The sequence below is a fragment of the Perca fluviatilis genome, chromosome 24, assembly GCF_010015445.1.
Source record: "Perca fluviatilis chromosome 24, GENO_Pfluv_1.0, whole genome shotgun sequence".
NCBI lineage: Eukaryota > Metazoa > Chordata > Actinopteri > Perciformes > Percidae > Perca > Perca fluviatilis.
The window spans coordinates 9,660,947-9,681,550 of NC_053135.1; the positions used below are offsets into that span (position 1 = coordinate 9,660,947).

The following is a 20,604-nucleotide window of genomic DNA, read 5'->3' on the forward strand; positions in this document are numbered from 1 at the left end:
GACGAGGAAGAAAAGAAGGAGGAAGAGGAGACAGCATTGAACTGAGGGACCGTCCAGCCAATTGGATGGGCGGAGCTGTTTGGCTTGGGGATATCGTGCAGGTAAGGACCAGGGGGCACACCGTTTATATTAGCTAGTAATCTGGTGCACTCAACACTCATTGTCCTCGCTATCAATTTAGGGTGCAGTGAAAGTCCCATTTGTCGAACCAGTGTCCTGTCCTAATAGGACGCATGGAGGCAGCGCAGCTGTATCGATAGGAATCCTAATTCATTTACAGGACCATGAAGGTTCCGTTTGTAGATGGTAGCACGCCCAACTCCATTAATCGGGCAACTTAGGTGTTTGTATAAAGACAAAGGTAAGCTATCACCCCACATTGGATATTTTAATTGATTCAGTCAGGCTTACAGTTCGGCAATGACCAATTTTAATGAAATATTGAACACATTTGAGTATACAAAACTACCTGGAGATGCTTTTTTTTTTTTTTTTGTATTTGACCAGGTCAATATTTTCAGATTATGGAATGAGGTTTGGAAGGGATGAAGAACGTTGTATGACCTTCAATATTCATTAAATGAGCTGGGATGTGGTCATACATTAATTTATTAAAATTGTAACTGTCTTCTAATGAAACCTAGAACTTCCAGGTTTTTAATATAGTACAATGAGCCTGTCTGCTGTCACTGGCTCTCTGCTACAGGTGTGGTTGGCCCTCCACTGGGCTCTGTACTTGGGTGAATTGGTGTCACTAACAAAATGCAATATCAGTTCATGTGAAATGAAAACTAAATAGTTATGCTTCATTATCACTGTCCAACCAGTGGCATACAGCATACCCATGAGGTGCGTGCATCAATTCAAATGAAAAGGTTTGGTGAACCATTTTTCTGTATATCTCATACAAATAATGTCATTTTGAACTGCATTCGTGTGTTTAGTGCTTTTAATCGTTGGTATACAGATGTACAGTACACTGGCAACAAATGTCTGTAGTGGTTGAAACTGAAAGTGACTTTGACTTAGTGTGTTTTCCACACTAAGTGTTTGAAATCTGTTGACTCTTTTATTGCCACGCACTCATGATGACATCCCCTGGGCTGCGTCTGTGAACTTGGCTGTTAAAAGTGTCACATTGTATTGCATGTGGAACTAGTCTCAGTCTGTATTTAGCCTGGCATATCCCCACGTCACAAGGTCTCTGTCCATATGACTAAGGGCGTGCTGCTCTTTTGTCAAAAAAATGAAAGGAGACACTGTTGGAGAACTGGTAATTGAATGGGGAATTGAACAAATTTGCTTTGATTGTGTGTATGAGCTCTGTTTTTTAACAGCAGATCAGATATCTGTGCAGGATGCACATACTCCTCATGTGCCAGAAAATACACATGACAATACAATGAAACCACGTTGATCATTTCACTTGCTATCATAGCTAAATCGATAGACTGAAACTAGCCATTAACACTAGAATTATGATCAGTTGAAAAATAAATAAAATGCCTACATTAGATGATTAGTGAATATACCTGCAACGTTTGGTCAAAAAGATCTACTGATTGTGCCTTTACCTTGGGTCATTCAGCAGATGCTGGCACAGATCACTGAAAGGAAAGATGCACTGGGGAGACATGAATTAATTTGCTCGTTGCTATTTTGTATAATGAATGCTAACATTGTAGGAGTAGGTGTTTTCAGTAAAGGTTGTCAACACAACGTTGTTCTTTTCTTTCCGGAAAGTTCAGTTTTGTTAAGATCATTTGCTGCACAGCTCAATCTAATAGAAGATAAAATTAGCATCAGTAATGTTGTTAACCCCCCTAAGGACAGGCGTGTGTGTTTGGTACACAGAGGTATGGATGTTGTTAAGTGTTAAGCAATTGCAAAAGTTGTGTGTGTGTGTGTGTGTGTGTGTGTGTGTGTGTGTGTGTTCCTTCCTTCCTCCCTCCCCTCCCTCTCTGTACACTGCTGACCAAATCAAATGGACAGTGCATCAGTCTCTTTCTGTTCTCATTATTCCTTCTGTCTTCTTTCATCTGAGTCTACTGCTCATGGCCGTGGTTCAGTATTCTTTTTTTTAGATTTACACTTATAGTTGTTATAGTAATATTTGGTATCTTTTTAGGAGCTGCAAAGTTCATGTGAAGAAGGAAGTCTGCTCAGTTTTGGTGTCCCGGTTCGAGGATGGGAGAGCAGCTGTCGGTACCAGACGACTTAGAGCAATCGCTGGAGGGGCTGTCGACAACCTGTGGTAGGGATCCCTGCAGTATCTGTCACCCTAGTGTAGCCAGAAGGTTGTCCTGGTCATGTCACACAGAAGACATGTCGCACACTGACATTAGACAATTCCCAAAAGATTGTTGTGGTCTTAAGTGTGGGGCCGGCGTCCCATATTACAAATGATTGAGTTCTATGAGGGCTGTCGCATGTTCGGGCATGGGTCGCAAGTATGATACAGTCTTTCATTTCATTTGTTAAATGTGCCAAAATGTGTGCAAGAGAAAATTATCTCATGTGGCAAGTCACCGCTTGCATCTTGCAAATTTGGTTTTGAAAATGGGATCTGACCCCAGGTATCTTTTAGAAGGTTCCACCAGAACAAGGAGTAATTTAACCCAGTGTGACAATATGTAATAGTGACTATACAGTGTACTGTTATCATGTCCCCACGTACATGTTTCCTGAGGACAGAATCTGCTCCCATGATAAGTCTGTGGCAGAAAACTATGACTATATTAGGTTTCCAAGACATGAGGACAATTTCATAAAACTTAATTTAGTTTACATCATGCACTGAAATTTCAAATTTCTGAGGTCATGATCTGAGTAATGTTCCAGGATAGTGGATGATCCAAGTTGAGATCCAATGGTCTGCAGCCATTTGCACCCTTACACAATGCAATAGTGGACCTGACAAGTTAAATCAGTTTGGATTAATTTGGTTACTATCATACATAGGGGCTTGTAGTTCTTTTGATGAAGCTGCCAAACCTTAATAACCCTAATACCTTCATTCAAAATGAATGGAACGACCTGCGTTTTCTTATTCCTCTGCTGTGTCTCTCTGTGCTCTTTGCTAAAGGTGGAATGCCATGGTGTTGTTGTTTGAAAGACCTATATAAATAGTGCCTGTGTAAATAGATTGTATTAGATGATATAACAAGTATTAACTAGTACAAAGCATGCCAAAGTATCCAAGAGAGCAGTTGGAGAATTGGCTTTAACAAGAAGAAGCCAGAATAATTGAGTTTATTGTCAGTATTATCAGTTTTGAAGCCATTTCAGAGAAGGAGCCCATAAGTTTTGATCTTCCAGATTGCGACTCTTCTACTTGATTAATAGATAAATCCAATGAATGCCACATAATAAAAAGTGCATGACCATCTTTGCTTGCTACCTTTTGAAGTTTAAATTGGGAATGTTTGTGCGATTGTGTGATGATAAATTAGGTAAAATAAAGATAATGTGATAGTCTAAGGGAGGTGGAGACCCTTTACAGATGGCACCAGTGTAATCTGTCTCCCCGTTATAAGTAATGCCCAAAAAACAGTCTACAACCAACGAGGCCACAATCAGAAGCTCCTATTGTCTGAGCTGCTGCAGAGTTCTTTCGACTTCTTTGAAGTCAAAAAATCACAAGCTGGATTATTGAGTTATCTTCAGTATTTGGTCAACATTGTTCAGGCCACAGAGACACTTTAGTGTAGCATCGCACAACCCTTGACATCGTGTCAAAAGTATTTTTGAGTAAACAAGAAATTAAAAGCAGCGAGAAACCATGGCAGAGGAAACAATTAACAGTTTTGTTTCTCTGGCATAATTTGTGTGATTTATTGTAGACTTCTTAATTGATGCCCACATGTTTTTTTTCAGTGATTCGCATTCAATAGTGTATAATATAACCATTCATGATGATAAAATGTAGCCTTGTGCGACTTTTAGGATCATGTGTTGTGATGAAAAATCAGTCCCTGGTTTTCTCATAAGGACGGAGTGAGTTGTTGTTCCTGGGAAGATAATGTGGGATCGTTAACACTTTCTTTATCTTATGGATGCACACAGAAAATGATTGATACACTCAGACACCTGATTGTGCTTATTTCCTTCTTAGTTGGAAGTAAAACTAAAAAAAATAAGTGTTTATATCAATTTTTAGTGTCAATTTGTACCCTGGTAAACAATCCAAATCTCACACACACACACACACACACACACACACACACACATATTTGCCAAGTTAGTATAATTAGCTGTAGGGGGGTTTATGTCATCCCTCCACCCCTCTCTTCCTGTGATAAAGACGGAGCAGACATGAAGTAAGATAAACAATCACACATTCAGAAAAACAAACGGCAGCTTAATCGAGGGGAGGAGGAGGAGAGGCATGCAGCTAAAAGAACAAGCTCCTAGTACATCGTATGAAAGCTACTGTTATATGACAATGTCTCTTTTGGAATTAATTCAAGAGGGCCAGGAGGTGTTGGGTGGACTGCTTCACAATCTTACCATATCTGTCAGTCTGTTGACCCGACATACACACCGCAGGAGCCCTGGACCAACCGGTTAGTGTTAGTTTGTGTTTGTGTGTGCTGATTGTAAAGGTTCAGGTGTGTGTTTTGTGTTACGTATAACTGAATATCCATATTCAAAGAGCGTTCTGGTCTGTAGTGTCTGTTATTGAAATCAGTGTGACAGGATGACAGGACAGGATTTCATATCACCATGGGGAGATTTCCCCTGCAGTGCTTCCCCCTCATTATTCAAACATCATAGAAGAGCCTTACTATTTAAGTTTCTTGCTGATGCTACAGTATGTCTGCGGTAGTTTGGGTGACTTGAAATTTTACCATAGCAACTACAGAGGGAAACAAACATGAAATTACAATCTATTTTGCATGTACCTCTCTCTCTAGAATGAACTCAATGTACTCAATACGTGATATTTGAGGTGTCCTTTATTAGAAATGAATGTGGTTATTGGGAATGTGGTTTACAGTAGGCTAATTGTTATATGTAGGCAACTTTTTCAGGTGCAAATGTAGGTACATACTCCTAATACAATAGAACTTTACCCCCAATCTAGGATAAATGAATGCATTATTTAACAGCTTTTAATATGTTAAGGAATATGTTTGAAGGTGTTTTCTACATCATTTTTGGTAAAAAAAAACACATTCAAATTCCTCATGTTAGATGAAAGCTACCCCTGACTTTTCACATTAACTAAAAAAATAAGGCCCTTTTTTAAGGGTATAAATTCAGAAAACACATTTTGCAGCAGCCCCACTTTCTTAAATTAAGCCATTAGTTGTCTGAATGTCTGACTGGAAATACCTTATTTAAATCATTATTAATAGGAAGATTACTATTAATTGCATATGGTATACATTTGTTGACACAACATGTAAATATGACAGCATTGGAGTTGTTAAAAGGCACTTTAAGGGCGCTAAACTCCCTGCTTCCAGTCCTTGTGCTAAGCTAGGCCTGACCAACCTCTATATTGCACACACAGGAATGAAATTGTCAATATTCTCATCCAACATCCAGTAAGACAGTAAACATGTACTGTACTTCCCAAATTGTTGCAGTATTTCTTTAAGTGTGGACTCAGCAGACCAGCAGGGGCGCTAGCTGTCACTATGTTCCCTACCATGGAGTGTAAGTCCTTGAATGCGGCCCTCTTTGGTGTTTGACCTTTGTAACTGATTACCTGATATATCCCTTGTGAGTGGCTAATTGATAACTTACCTTATGTTTTATTAAACCGGCAGCAGAAATGTCAGTTCACTAGTTGGACAGTTAAGGGACAGATTGGACAGATAAACAGGCAGACCAACAGACATTCAAAGAAACAGAAAGACAAACGGACTAGTGTTTGTCTTCATTATGTCTGCCAGCCTTTGCTGTGGCCGTCAACATGCAGTCAGGAAGCAGAATCATAAATGCACGCAGACTAGCAGAGGAGGTGAGTGTCGTCTTAATGCATAATATTCTATCATTCTACTTCTGGGAACTTGTTGAGTAGTTGAGACAAGAAGCAGGCACATGTTCACTGGTTGTACTTTGTAAAGGGGTAATTTTAGGGCTGCAGATTGGGTCAAGTTTAGTCGGTGAAAGTGCATTGATTGCTAAAAATGTACATATTAGTCACAGCCTAATCAATATTTGTCTAAATGAATAACTTTCTCACAAGGCCAGACAGATCAGAGGATTAATCTTGTTTTGTAGACATAAGATGGGAGGGTGATTTTGTGTTGGAGCTTTTCTAGCCAAACACTGTAATCCCTTCAAGCTCTTTAGGTGTTAGGAAGACATCTGGCTTCATATGCACTGCCAGCAATGATACTGAGAGTTAAAAGAACTTTGCCTGAGACTTTAAAGTTCTAGCTAAAGCAACACAATCTCTGCTAACAAACCTTTTAATACAAGGCTAAACAGCATACAGCTGGATTACTGTTCTGCACAATACGGGCGCTAATCAATGTTATTTTATTTTATTTTATTTATCCTTTATTTTACCAGGAGATGTCCCATTGAGATAGTCAAATCTCTTTTACAAGGGAGCCCTGGAGCAACAGTATACAAGTTACACAGAATCACAAAAACAGACACAGCAAACAAAACTGATTTACAGTACATGTAAAACAATTTAAAATAACATAAAAAGGCTTATTGAAAACATGTGCATTGTTCAAATTTTGATTGTTTAAGTAATTGTTTAAAATGTTTAAGTGGGATGAGAACAGAAAGCTTCATAACATTTTGGAATAAATTCCAACACCAAGGAGCAGCATAATTAAAAGCAGTCTTGCCAAATTCTGTTGTTACACGTGGGATATTTAGAGCCAAAATGTTAGCGGAGCTAATGTTATCATCAGAATACAAGCAACCATGGGTGTTTGTGCAGTTGTGTTAATGCTATAGATAAAAGACTTTCCTCATTTTAAAGGCGGGGAAGTTAGAGACACTGACAACCAGGTCCTGGCTGGACTATGAACTCTTTCATTTATGTAACTCTTATCTTCAACCCGGGTGCTCTTGTTTAAAAATCGTAGATTTACTTTGAAAGGATTTAAATCTGCAGATTTTCTGTCACTTGTATTACCTCCACGTCGACACCACTGTTTAAGAAACTGTTATTTTGAAAAGTCTAGCACTACATGGAAGGAATTGTGAAGATGAATATTTGTGTGTGGCGGCGTCTGCGGCAAGACAAGTGATAATTTTAAATCTGTTTATCAGTATATATTCTTAGTCTCTTCCTCAGTCAAATATGAAACGCAGATTTCCACAGCAGCAGGGAGGGGCTGAGAAGTGGGGTAATCACGCAATAACTTAGGTGTGTGTGTGTGTGTGTGTGTGTGTGGTGTGTGTGTGTGTGTGTGTGTGTGTGTGTGTGTGTGTGTGTGTGTGTGTGTGTGTGTGTGTGTGTGTGTGTGTGTGTGTGTGTGTGTGTGTGTGTGTGTGTGTGTGTGTGTAAGAGAGACAGGGAGGGTTTGGAAAAACAAATGAGCAGAGCAGGATGAGGCGGGCGATCCTCGTCTCTCTACCTGTGGTGAGGTAGGAAGAGGAGAACAGACGGAGTGACGGGATGAAGGACTGCACAGGAAAACAGGAATATGGAGGAGAGAGGTTTGTCCGCATCTCACTGGAGGAGATGGAGAGCTACTACAGATGCACCAAGTGCTGTCAACAGCTGCAAAGTGAGTTTTGCAGGGATGGGTGTTTGTCGTTGAGTTTGAACTGTGGTGTGTGAGGTGTGTCCGTGCATGAAAAGGCTCAGCCGTAACTTATACCCTTAAAACATTCAGAAAAGCACCAATTCCTGTTTGTTTCCTTTAACAGCCCGTCTCTGCTGTCATGAAGAAAAAGCATTTCTCACAATCGCAAAGAAGTAATTCTAGTCGGAAATGAAACTCAAATAATAAAATGCAATAGCTTGTCGCGTTCACTGACCTTGGAATTCATGTGCTTGCAAAGTCAGCGGGGTAACTACAGTACAGATAAATGAAGCATGGCTAAATTGGATTCTTTCTTCAAGTCATTTCCACACGCTTCTCTTTTATCGCGTAAATCTGATTCGTAGCCTCTGCCTGTTTTTACAAGGGGTGTAAAAACCAAATCCAAAAATGCCAAGAAAACATACTGATTTTCCCTCTGATAAATGTCTCCTGTGGCCTATCATAGATATTTAAATATGGCAAAAGGGTTGTAAAGTATACTTCTACATCCTTATTTACTCAAGGCGGTTCAATAAAGGGTGGCATAATTATCTGACAGCTTGTGTGCGTGTGGTTTTGCATCATTGATTACTCAAACTCCCAGGTGTCTGCGCACATGTGAGGACTGTGCAGTGTGTGCTTGATGATTTTTACATTTTGGTGCTCGTTAGTGAGGGTTCAGGTCTATTTTGGTCTGTTTTCTGTAGGCTTTGGTCTGTATTTAGAGATGTGTGTATTTTTAGCAAGAGCTTATCTAGAAATGCTGTGTCACAGAGAGACAGGTGCTTGCTCTTGATCTTATTTTCCTCTTTACTGTTGCCTTATCAACTCCTATTTCCATTACTTGTTTGTTTAGGGCTATAAAACGTTGATGCTAAGTTATAAGGTGAGATATTATTTTTGACTTTTCTTGTCGATCTTCAAAGCCATTGTTTTATAATGGTCAGCTGCTCTAACTTCCTCTGGTGTTTCCCTGAATGATAATCCATCGTGATAGTCTTCCGCCTATGTGGCAAAACTTCCTCATCATGAGTGTTTTCATGATTTTGCAATCTGTTTCCCAATATTTTAACGGTCCTTCCCATGATATGCATTTGGCTGTCACACTCTGTTTGTTTGACACTTGCTGACCTTTTTAAGATGAAAGCCCTGGTCATCATCTGAGTTGTTGTTGAGTGACCATGACCCTTTGACACACACACACTCACTCACTCACTCACTCACTCACTCACTCACTCACTCACTCACTCACTCACTCACTCACTCACTCACTCACTCCTCTTTCATGTTTATTGTTGTCGTCCTGATCAGGGATTTATTGGATGGTTGTGAGCTGGATTTGAGCCTACATTGTACCACAACCTGCACCATGGAGACACATTTATCAGCTGTTCCAGTGCAGGTCTGTGATGACATCAGAGCAGTATTGAATTTGTTTTATTGGGTTTTATTAGAGCCTTAATGACTGTTGACAAGGTCTTGACACTCAGTCAAAGGAAACCTGGATGATGGTTTCGTCTTGTAAAACATTAAGCCACCCGTGACGGATCTGTCACATGGCTGAAGCAAGAGTGTAAATATGGTCATTGTCAGCTGGTTTTTGAAGGCCGTAGGCCGTGGTTGTTCTGTGGTTTAATTAGCCAGTTAAGTGCTGACTGATATGTTGTCACGACCTTGATTCAAACAACACCTTTTGTTGTTCTCCTGCCGATATCCTCTGCTGCTTGTTTCGGGCTCGTGAGTCACTTCACAATTGGGGGCTTCCTGTTTTACGCCACAGCCGGCCAATAGTGTTTGATCCTGAAGCGGAAAGGGTCAATAGTGTTTAGTCTTTGCCGACACAGACGTGGGGGTGGGGGGGTGAGTCTCAAATAAATAATTCAGCTGGGAGTTATTTGAGCCGTAGTCTGCGCCACATCCCTCATACACACACATACAGGTCTCCTTCACATCCCATAGACGCACACTGAAGTCTGCTCTGCATCCCACGTAAACACACAAAGATGCAATATTTTTAACTCAATGTTGATTTTAGAGGCTTTGCGTGTCATATTAACTGATGCATTGACACACACCTATTGTCACACATTTCCTGTTCTATTGAAAATGTTCTCAGTTTAAATTGAACAAATGAAGTCCTGAAAATGACGAAGTCAATTTAATTTGACCTGATATGTTATGGTGACCCTTTCATAAGAGAAAATCACATAATTTCATTATATGGGTCAAATGTTTGGAGTAGAGTGAAGTTTGAAATAAGTCGAGGTCATCGGTAGTGATAAGTCCTTCATACAGAAGACAACGCATTTGTAATATGCAATGTGGTTTAAAACAGCTTATTAATGACAATTCTGAAATGAGTGTTGAGGGTGGAACTGTAAGTCAGCCACGCGTGGGTGCTTTCAGAGCTGCTGGAGGATAAATCGGCACAGACAGGAAATGCACCATTATAAACCCTCTGCCTTTTCCTGTCCCACAGCCAACGTGCTCTATCATCTAAATCTAACAGTACTGTAGGTAAATGCGCACCACTCTAAACGGACCTCCTCTGTTACATTCAGATCTTTCCAAATCCTGTTGGCTCAAACTCTGTCGAATCCCTTCATTTATTGATAATGTTATCTCAGACTAGACTGAGAGATTTATCGTTAATCTAACCGTTAATCTCACACATCCATTGTTTTTAATCTCCTTGCGCCTAATCTCAGTCCTGCTATTTCTACCACCATAACCCTGTGACATGACCATATTTTAGTCCATATTTACTTAAATGTTCGTGTGTGTGTGTGTGTGTGTGTGTGTGTGTGTGTGTGTGTGTGTGTGTGTGTGTGTGTGTGTGTGTGTGTGTGTGTGTGTGTGTGTGTGTGTGTGTGTGTGTGTGTGTGTGTGTGTGTGTGTGTGTGTGTGTGTGTGTGTGTGTGTTCACCTAAGCAGGGCCATAGAAGAGATGATTTTAAGAGCATATATGCATTAAGTTCAATGAGGTTTTATAGACTCACATCTTTCTATCTGCTATTAAAAACCGAGGGAGAAAGGAAGAAAATATGAGGAACTGTGCTATTAAAGGGCTACTCAGGCAATTTAGTACATGAATAAAGTGCAGGGACTTGTGAGAGACAAAACATACTGATCTTAAGTCCATACTGTATGGCTCAAACTCCAAAAATGCTGGATTCCACCTTTACCAAAATGCAACTCATTAGCCTGTGTCATTAGACCTTCCCTGACTGCATGTCTCTCAAACTCCATGGCCAGGTTTTCTACTATACATTTTTTACTTTTTATTTTATTGGTTTATTTGATAGGTTTATTATTTTACATGCATATTAATGAACATTGTTGTATAAAAACACCATGTAAATATGCAAGAATTAGTAAAAATAACGACTTTTCATCTGCAGTCCCTAGGCAGGTAACATAGGACTAACCTAGAGACAGCCAGCAGTCATACAGCACTCCTTCACTATACATTAAAAGGTACACATAATGGTGACATATACAATGACAAAACAAACAAAACAAAATAAAAATACATGATGACAAAGAAATTATTCATCCTCACCATGCACTCAGTTTGAGTCTACAAGCCCAAGATTAAATAAACCTGATGACATCACTGTGACATTATCAGGGTTATTTTCTCAGACCTAGCAAATCTGTAAAGTATGTCACCATGTGAAGTATCTATATGTATATTTGAATTTATTGTCAGTAAAGTGCTAATTCTAGAGCACACCAACCAGACTACACTATCTTGTGCAGCTTGCCATGGTGAAAAGGCAAACAGCAGCAACCACACCGTACGTTTTAAAGTTTGTGACATATACCAGTAACACGCACCTATAAAGGTATTGGCAATACAAGAAGATACAATTTCTTGGTCATCCAGGGCTTACAAAGCAGGACTGACAGCCTCATGAAAAAACAAATGTGAGGAGTTACTGTATTCCTTGTTTGTGTGAAGGAGACAGGGCAAGATGTCAAATAAACAGAGTCAACAGAAAGACTTTAAAATGTGTGTTTTCCCTACGCAGGGCAGCATTTAAATGAAATAGACCCGTAAGGGGGGGGTCTATTCACATTTTCACTAGTCCAACTTCCCACTGCTTCTGTGTGTGGCACACTGGGTCCCCCTGCTGTCATTATTGGCATTGTGTGTGTTTTGTGTCTGTGAGAAAGTATGAGGAAAGCAGAGAGAAAGACACCAACATGAGTCTACTGTATTTGAATTGTACAGTACACACATAAAAGACTATATTTACGTTAGCCTAATTTGAAACTTTTATTTCACTTCTCTGTCAGCTTGGTGCATTCAAATGTTGGTTGAAATCTGTAATATCTAATGCTTATTAACCCAGAAGAAGCAGTAAGCAAAGCCAAATGAACATTTTAGTAGCGTCTTTTATTAAAAAGGCTATGAACATTATTCTGTATAACTCATGACATTTGAGACATTTCATGTTTCTGCGAGTAGGTTATGTCCAGGATCAGGATGGAAACTTTATACAACAGTGCTATAAATTCATTTTTATTTTTACTAACAGAAACCCATCATGTAGAAGCAGAATTAAGCGACACACACCAACAACTTTACATAACTAATTTTGCACCCAATTATAAATATATTTTGTATTGTAAAGCTGTGCTAACGTGTTGATATTTAGTTTAAGCACAGTTATAAGGTACCAAAAAATAAATGAAATTACGTTACAGAGAGAGACATCAGACTTCTAAATATTGGCCAAGAGATTCTTTGTTCTCAGCTTAACCAGATTTCATACTGCCTAATGTTCAAAACAAAATACAAATGTATTAATATTGCAGTAATCTAATTTATCATCTAAATGTCATGGAAACACACTGGAGACAGATTATATATGGGAATGATGATAATGAACTATAATCATTGTTATGTATTAGCAGTTGTTGTCACCGCAAAGGGCTAAAGCCTTTCAGTGAAAACAGTTTGCCATGTGAAACTGGAGGCGGACCATGTGAAACTCCGCCTCGCAGGCTGGTACAGATGGGAAGGGGGGAGGTGTGTGTGTGTGTGTGTCTGCGTGTTTGTGTGTGTGCGTGTAGGCTGCGCAGTGCACTGACAGCTCAGTAAGCGGCTGAAGTCCTCGGCTGTGGCAGAATGGACTGCCTGAACTTCCACCGTCATGTGCTCTGACAGAATATGCTGCTGTGTGTGTTTGAATGTGTTTTAACAGTGTGTGTGTGTGTACATATGTATCAGGGGGCATACATGTACCGGCAAAACAATGGCTCTAAACCGAGTGTCTCAACTCTGCCACGATATCACCAGGCTGTGGCTGCAACTGAAGATGCTGACAGGTACAGTGTCTGTGTGACTGAGTGTCTAAGGAAGAAGTGTGTGTGTGTGTGTGTGTGTGTGTGTGTGTGTGTGTGTGTGTGTGTGTGTGTGTGTGTGCGTGTGCGTGCGTGCGTGCCTGTGCAGCTGTTATCATGCGCAACAGAAAACTAGCCTTTTTTATTTAGAGCTTTATAAGTAGTGTGTCTAAAAATTTGCCCTGGGTAGTGCTAGAGGAAGGCCACTGAATGATCAAATTGAAAGTGTTTATCCACTGTGATTTACAAATTTGCTAAGAAAATAACAATGGAATCTGTTTATTAGATAGATATTTTTGTCATGGCTGTGAAGCAGGGCTATAGCCAAGAAGACCACTTGACCAAAGTTGAGATGTTCACACTAAAGCGTGATTTATGCTTCTGCGTAAAATCTACGCCGTGGCTACATACGTAGCCTGACGCGCACCTCTTGTAAAATGTTAACTACATGTCGCGGCGATGCACGTCGCTTGGCTGTGACTTGGTAGCGTTGCATTTCCCCCGACTCATTTCCTGGTTCTCCTTCTCCATAAACAACATGAAATCAAGGAGAGGGTTAACTTTTCCTGCTCCAGATTTCCCACCAATATCATCACTCTTACTCTCTTTACCACACACTCCCCACATACACACATGCCAGCCCTGCTATTCTCTTAAAGAGATTGACACACACACACACACACACACAAGTATAAACTTCAGTCCACTTATGAGTCTACGGCGAAAGCTCTGCGTGGAGCCTCCGCACAACCATAAATCAAGCTTGAGAGTCAACTGTGATTCAATCACTCGGTACAGTCCTTTGGATTTAGAAGAGTTTAAAATATAGGAACGATTTGAATCTGCTGAAATGTTGTATTTGCTGAATCGTGATTACAAAAGACAAACATTTAGTTGTTGTTCAACATGAAGTATTATGCACAGTGTTACTGTAAAAGCTAACTATAGTATATAGTATCTTTCTACAGTGGCCACTGAAAATTCTCGATTCTGATAGGCTGGAAGGTTAAATTTTAGTTACCCGACCGTATAACCAGACACTTATTATGCAGGTGTTTGCTTTCAGGTAGTTCTCCGTCATCCATTACAACCATGGAACTACAACTTGTTAGGTATTAAATCCTAACCTGAATCTTTGTAATGGAACTCTACCAGAGAGCACCGAAAAGTCTATTTTTCAACTGTATAATGTCCCTCTTGGTACACATAGTGGACTAACTGTTGGACAGACATGAACTTTTCAAAAATATGTCATAGTACATACACCAACACACTCAAGTCATCACCCCTGTGTAACAAATCTATTGTTGCAAGCATTTTATAAATGGATGTAGAAAGCATTGTATAAATGATTGTAAGTATGAATGGGCTAAATGAATGACCTGACCTTGTTATCCACATTGATTTTGTCTCATCGGCCAAAGACGCTTTTCCAACTGAAGGCATTACTATCCATCAGAAGGTTACGTAACCCAATCTAAAGTAGTCCTCGGGCCCGAACTGTGTTTTGAGCTGTGTGTTAACGTGAGGTTTGCCCATCCTCCATACAGTACACAGCAGAGCACACTGACAGCATGTTAATCACATTCGGCCCTTTAACACAGTGTGTTTCCTCCTGTCAGTAGGGAGCAGCGTTGGGACAAAACCCTTTTGAGAGTTTGAACGTCAACATCTCCTCCCCCTTATGTCCACTCTCAGTTGTGTGTGTGTGTGTTCATTGGTTGACTCTATCTCATTTATTCCGTTTTTGTTTGCTCTGATGTGCAATAATGGCAAACCTGTGAACCACAGTGTTGATAATAATCCATAGAGATCTAGGCATGTTTTTTTTGGCCCTCTGCAGGCTTTTTCAGGTGTGTGTGGTGTGTTTTGTGTTGCTGTGCAGAGAGATTGTGTGTCTCTAGTTACTTGTAAACGATACTTCTAATGAAAGTACAAGTGAACATTTCTTTAACTATACATCTTCTCAATATATTACTTACAAACTAAAATTATTCAACTAATTCCTTACGCAAACTAAATTATATCAAAAACATATTAAATACCACCATAGTATTATGTATTGATTTTTTATCTTTTATGATGTTTTCATTTGTTCCCTTACACTACTTCAGCTTTTATTAGTTAAGTGTTACAGTATATATTTCATTTATATTTACCAATTGTTTGTTGATGAGATGGCCTACCTACATACATCATGAGTGGTACAATTATTTACATACTTATTTAGGTTGTTTACTCCCCTTGTTATTTTTGTTGACACCCCCTACTTTCATATTAGCTATTTCTCATGTATGCTAGTAGGGAGGGGGGTGGCTTGAGACCAGGGTAGCTATTCCAGTTCAACCACAGATCCACACGTACACAGTTTTTGCATCGCTGTACCTGAAGTGGAAATAAATGCACTTAAAATGGATTTTTGTTTTGGACTTGGTCTTTTGTGCATTGAAATCATATTGGTAAGTGGCTCTCTTCAAAGCTGTATGTCATACCCTGGGGCAGTCAGATCTTCTTTATGCCCTACATGTAAGCTTTGAAAAGAAGGATCACTTTCTGTTGAGGATTGCTGACCTTTTGAGTATGGCCTCCTCAACTTCTGCACAGATACAAAATAATATGAACTGATTCTGATCAAATTTCTGTGCTAGCCCAGATCAGATCAGTTTACTCTCCTCAATGAATATTAGAATTGAGGTGGTTTCATGCAATTCTGTTTTGCATAGAGTCAATGTAACCAATCATACTATCCTCAAAACACCCTGAAGTGAATCCAGCACACCCTCAGTGACCTTTTAAGACTATTTTAGAAGATAAGTCTTTCTTCCAGTGCATGATGTTATGATGTGTGTAAAGTAGTGTCAGGTTTTTCCTACAGCTGCAAGTTTCTTTTAGGGCAGGTAAAAACACAGACCTTTTTGGATTGTATACTTGTTTGCTGCCTCGCTCATATTCTCTCTGCGTATGTCATTTTTCCTCTCTGTCTTTCTCAGCTTTCATGTTGTTTTTCGTTCTGTGTAGTGTAATGACTGGTAGCTATGGCCAGAGGCAACAAAAAAAAGGCTGCTGTTTTTTTTTACTCCTAATGGTGGAGAGAGAGAGGAAGGGAGGAGGAACTGTATTTAAATCCACATAATTGTCAGTACATGCTTTGTAGTTTAGTGAGTTGCACCACAGATGCCTCAACAGATCACAGCGTTTAGGAGGCACTTGATTTATACATTTTCATGAGACTACAGGCCTGTTGTATGCACTTGAAGCTGGTGGAGGTTCAGTGCCACTTTGGCACAGATTGTGACAGTATGGTGTTCAAACTTGAATATTAACTTATTTTCAGCTGAAAATAAGTCTTACACTCTTATATTGATAACACCGTAATGCACCAAGAATGGGTGCAGATTTTTAAGATAACTTAAAAAGAGTGGAAACTCCAAGGAGGGAACTGCTCCTAACCAAGAAGTCCTCCACCACAATCTATCATTTTTACAATACAGTTTTTGTATGGATTAAACCAACAACATATGACATCTTAATTATAGAGCTTTAGAAGTGCTGATAGTGATATTACCCTTGCTAGCTGTTTCCTCTTGCTTACAGTCTTTATGCTAAGCTCAGCTAGCCGGCTGTAGCTTCATACTACAAATAGAAATATGAGAGTCTTATCAATCTTTCAGCTTCTCTTTGTCTTTACTTTGAGACCATGTCAAAGTTTTTGAAAGATGTTATTGTTCTTGGCACTAAGAATATATGTGCTAAATAGCAAGAGCAATATTTACAGTATTAAATAAAGAGGTAGATAAATGGCTGAACTGAAGTATTTTTACATAATGTGACACAGTAACAACTTTTTCTGTATTTTCTTAATGCAATGTATGTATTTATTCATGTGTATTCTTGAGGAAGTGCAATTTTTTGCCATCCCAGATAATGTAATCTCAGCTAATTGTTAGTTTTGGTAACGGATTTGTTTGAGTGTTTGATGGGAACTCGGCCTGTGTGTGTGTGTGTGTGTGTGTGTGTGTGTGTGTGTGTGTGTGTGTGTGTGTGTGTGTGTGTGTGTGTGTGTGTGTGTGTGTGTGTGTGTGTGTGTGTGTGTGTGTGTGTGTGTGTGTGTGTGTGTGTGTGTGTGTGTTGTGACCGCAGCACAGACAGTGGGACAGTAGTGTGTTGTTTGGCTGAGATGATGATGATGCCACCATCTATTCAGTAAATCAGGGCTTACTGCCAGTGATAGAGTCAGGCCTGAAGCCATTGTTCTGGCCTAACCGTTGCTGGAATAAATGGAGGAAGAGCTTTCATCTTCTTGGCCTTCCCAATACATTCATGTAGGATGAAGCATGGCAGCATCAAAAAATAGGACTTAACCAAGAAAACTATTGCAGAAAGTAAATCTAGGTTTTTATGACCCACATCTACTGACAATATCAACAATTAATGAATAGCGTGAAATAAATCACATTCACTGATCCATACAGTACATTAAAATTTATAATTTGAATTTATCATAATCCTTACAGCCTTTATGATGGATTTCATGTGAGGTCATTTTCTCTGAATCTGAACCCTGAGACACCACGCGTCAGGCCACTTGTTATAGTCTGAATATTGGATCACTGAAGTGTCTACACTGAATGTAGGAATGCAGTAATAGTCCTTCTATTGGGATAGTGATATTATGCATACTCAAACTGGGATCTTGAAGTGCAAATAAAAGTGAAATTATTCTGCATTATCTTCAGTGACTCCTGGGTGTCCCCTGATTGCACACTGACTGCTGAAGACCCCAGACAATCAGTATTGAACTCACGTGACCATCTGTAATATTTTAATGTTCCTCTGGCTGCTGTTTTTTTTCCTGATCAACACTAATTCAAGCTTTTGGTATGGGCACTACACAGACACAGACATTCCAGGCCACTGTTGGTCCTGTGACCCAGTTGTTGTTTGGCATGGTGTGTTCGTGCCCCTGTCCTCTCTCTCTCTCTCGTGTGTGTGTGTGTGTGTGTGTTTTTGTGTGACAGATGGGGCTTTGGTAAACCCTGACTATAATGTCAGATAATAGAGCTCAGTGCATGCAGACAGACACACACACACACACACAGCTGTAGAGCGGCTGGCAAATCCTTGCTTCTCTATATGCAAATGCACACAAAACAGCTGACCATCTCACTGCTGGAATTTAATACCACACAACTTTTAAACCCTCTCTCTCACTCTCACACACACACACACACACACACACACACCCCCACCCCTAGTGCCTTCAAGTCTGCATTCCAAGTCAGTCCTTTCCATTTGGTACATACCGGAGCAGCAGATGGAGAGCTCAAGTGCTGGACGTCTGTCTTATGATTGTCTTGATCCTTATGATGCCATATCATTAGGCAGGATCAATATCTAAGATCATAGGATATCCTCTTTATCACAATATAGTCCTATGGAACTCTCATTATAGCCTAGAATATTAGAATACATGCCTGTTGCATATTTTTGCATACATACTAATAATTATCATTTTAGGCAGCGATCTCCGAAACAACAGCTTGAAGCTAGCTTGAGAAGTCACTGAAATGTGGCTGTAATCTTGCAGCAACAGCATCCAAAACATATTACCTTAAATTGTATAAATATACTGCATCTTTTTCTTTATGTCTGAGGTTAGTTCTGTGTGTTGGTGCAACTCTGCGTCCAACCGTGTCATGCTTGTTTTTGTTTGCATAGTCCTCAGCCGTGTGTGTGGGTGTGGGTGTGGGGGTGTGGGTGTGGGTGTGTGTGAGAACATCAGACCGCTCTCTAGCTTCCTGTGGCTTTGAACTTTGACTACCACTCGCAGCCATTAACCAGCAGAGAACAGCTGGCTGCCATCTTTGGACTGACAATGTGAGTTGTAGCAGTGGCTTGTAGGAACATGACTGCAGAACAAAAGAGGAGGGGTGTGTGTCTCAGTAATAGACTGTGTAATGGACTGTACCTTGAGACTTAATTGGGCTCTTGTCTCTCTTTCACCACGCAGTACTGACCTAACCAAAGTGGGCTTCACAAATTGAGTTTTTACAAATTACATTGTAAAGGAGTGTTAGTTGTCATCTAATCCAAACACACACATATACAAGTTGTGTGCATTGTACTCCCTTATTTACGGTTACCTGTGTAGGGGTGAGATGCTGAGAGAGATGATGCTCCAAACCAAGACTGTGTTTCGGTGGTACTTCAGACTATAGTCCTGTTTGAATTGCAGTACTTCATATTATTTAGTCAGACCAATACTGGCCTCATGATTTCAGCACAGTGATTCATTAGTTTAACCCTATTTTTTGAGACTGTAGGCAAGATGTGTCAAAAATGAAACTTTTCCAAAGGTGGTGTCCTCAAATTTTTTTCTTCAATCAGCAGTCCAAAACCCTCAAATAATGTAGTTTTTACTGTCATATATGACAAAGAAAAGCTTAAAAAGTTCACATTTGAGAAGGTGGCACATGCAGCCAACATTTTATAATTGTTGAAGCTCTAAAACAACAGTGATGATAGCAGTTCTTAAAACAGTGGAAAATTGGAAAGAAAGAGATGGCCACTAGGGCTGCACGATATGAGTAAAATATGCGATGTGCAATAAAGTAGTTCAATATCGTGATAACGATATTACATGCGATAAATGGACACATTTTGAAGTGTACTCAGTTCTGCTGCTTTCAGTATTCTGCTAAAATACAAAAAAAACGTTCCTGTATTAAACAAATTGAACATTGAATTGAATATAAAAGGCTCCACTACAAAAGAATGACAGTTCCATTTTAAAGTGCAGGTTTCTGCTGATATTTTCTTTCAACTAACACAAAAAAAAAATCTCTGAGTGTCTTTCGCGATATGTCACAGCCTTTTGCGATGTGTATATTGCGACCGTTGACATCGCAATGACTATAAAAAACACGATCTATTGTGCAGCCCTAATGGCCACCTCGTAGTATATTCATTTTAATATAGGTTTTGGTGTTGCGTGTACTTTACAGTAATGTGCTGTTGACCCCCTACTACAGAGAAAACACATCCACAGTATCCACTAGCACCAGGCCAACACATTAAATATGTAGGCATGTGTAAAGAAACCCTGTCCTCCACTCCATCCTATTGAGACAAGAGCACCTCTATGCTCTTTTTTATTTTCCGACTGCCTCATTCCCCCTCTTCCCCTCCTCCTTCTCCTCTCCACTATCTTTTCACCTCTCTAAATCCTCTCTCACACATACAGACACATAAACAGGCATTCAGCGGGAGACGCTCAAGAATTGGTATGATTCAGTTGGCTTTTACTTGTCGTTAAGTTTGTCCCATAAGTTATGAAACATGTTAATGTAATACGTGTTATATCAAAAGAGCAACTTTGACTTGAAAGTATATTGAACTGCTGAATAGAAATGCAGGTAGAGCATAGATCCTGATAAAACAGAGCTGAATGGTGTAATATTTAGTTTAATGGGCAGATATTTGGGTTATGTATCAGTTTGCCCTTTTAGCTAAGCCCCTGGAAAAA

General features: G+C 39.8%; 1 protein-coding gene across 9 annotated transcripts in view; it reads left to right on the forward strand.

Moving 5' to 3' along the window:
* mcf2la (mcf.2 cell line derived transforming sequence-like a) overlaps positions 1–20,604 on the forward strand; it is a 46,033-nt gene continuing 25,429 nt past the window's right edge. For 4 of the 9 annotated variants that reach the window (XM_039792627.1, XM_039792632.1, XM_039792634.1 and 1 more), the window contains exon 1: positions 4,430–4,565. In XM_039792627.1, coding sequence (XP_039648561.1) covers positions 4,439–4,565 — 127 coding nt within the window. In that variant the 5' untranslated portion in view covers positions 4,430–4,438. Of the gene's footprint in view, positions 102–2,128; positions 2,255–4,429; positions 4,566–5,674; positions 5,972–7,487; positions 7,710–12,795; positions 13,065–20,604 lie in introns of those variants that run through there. The other 5 variants (XM_039792633.1, XM_039792629.1, XM_039792630.1 and 2 more) reach the window with 5 other exon arrangements.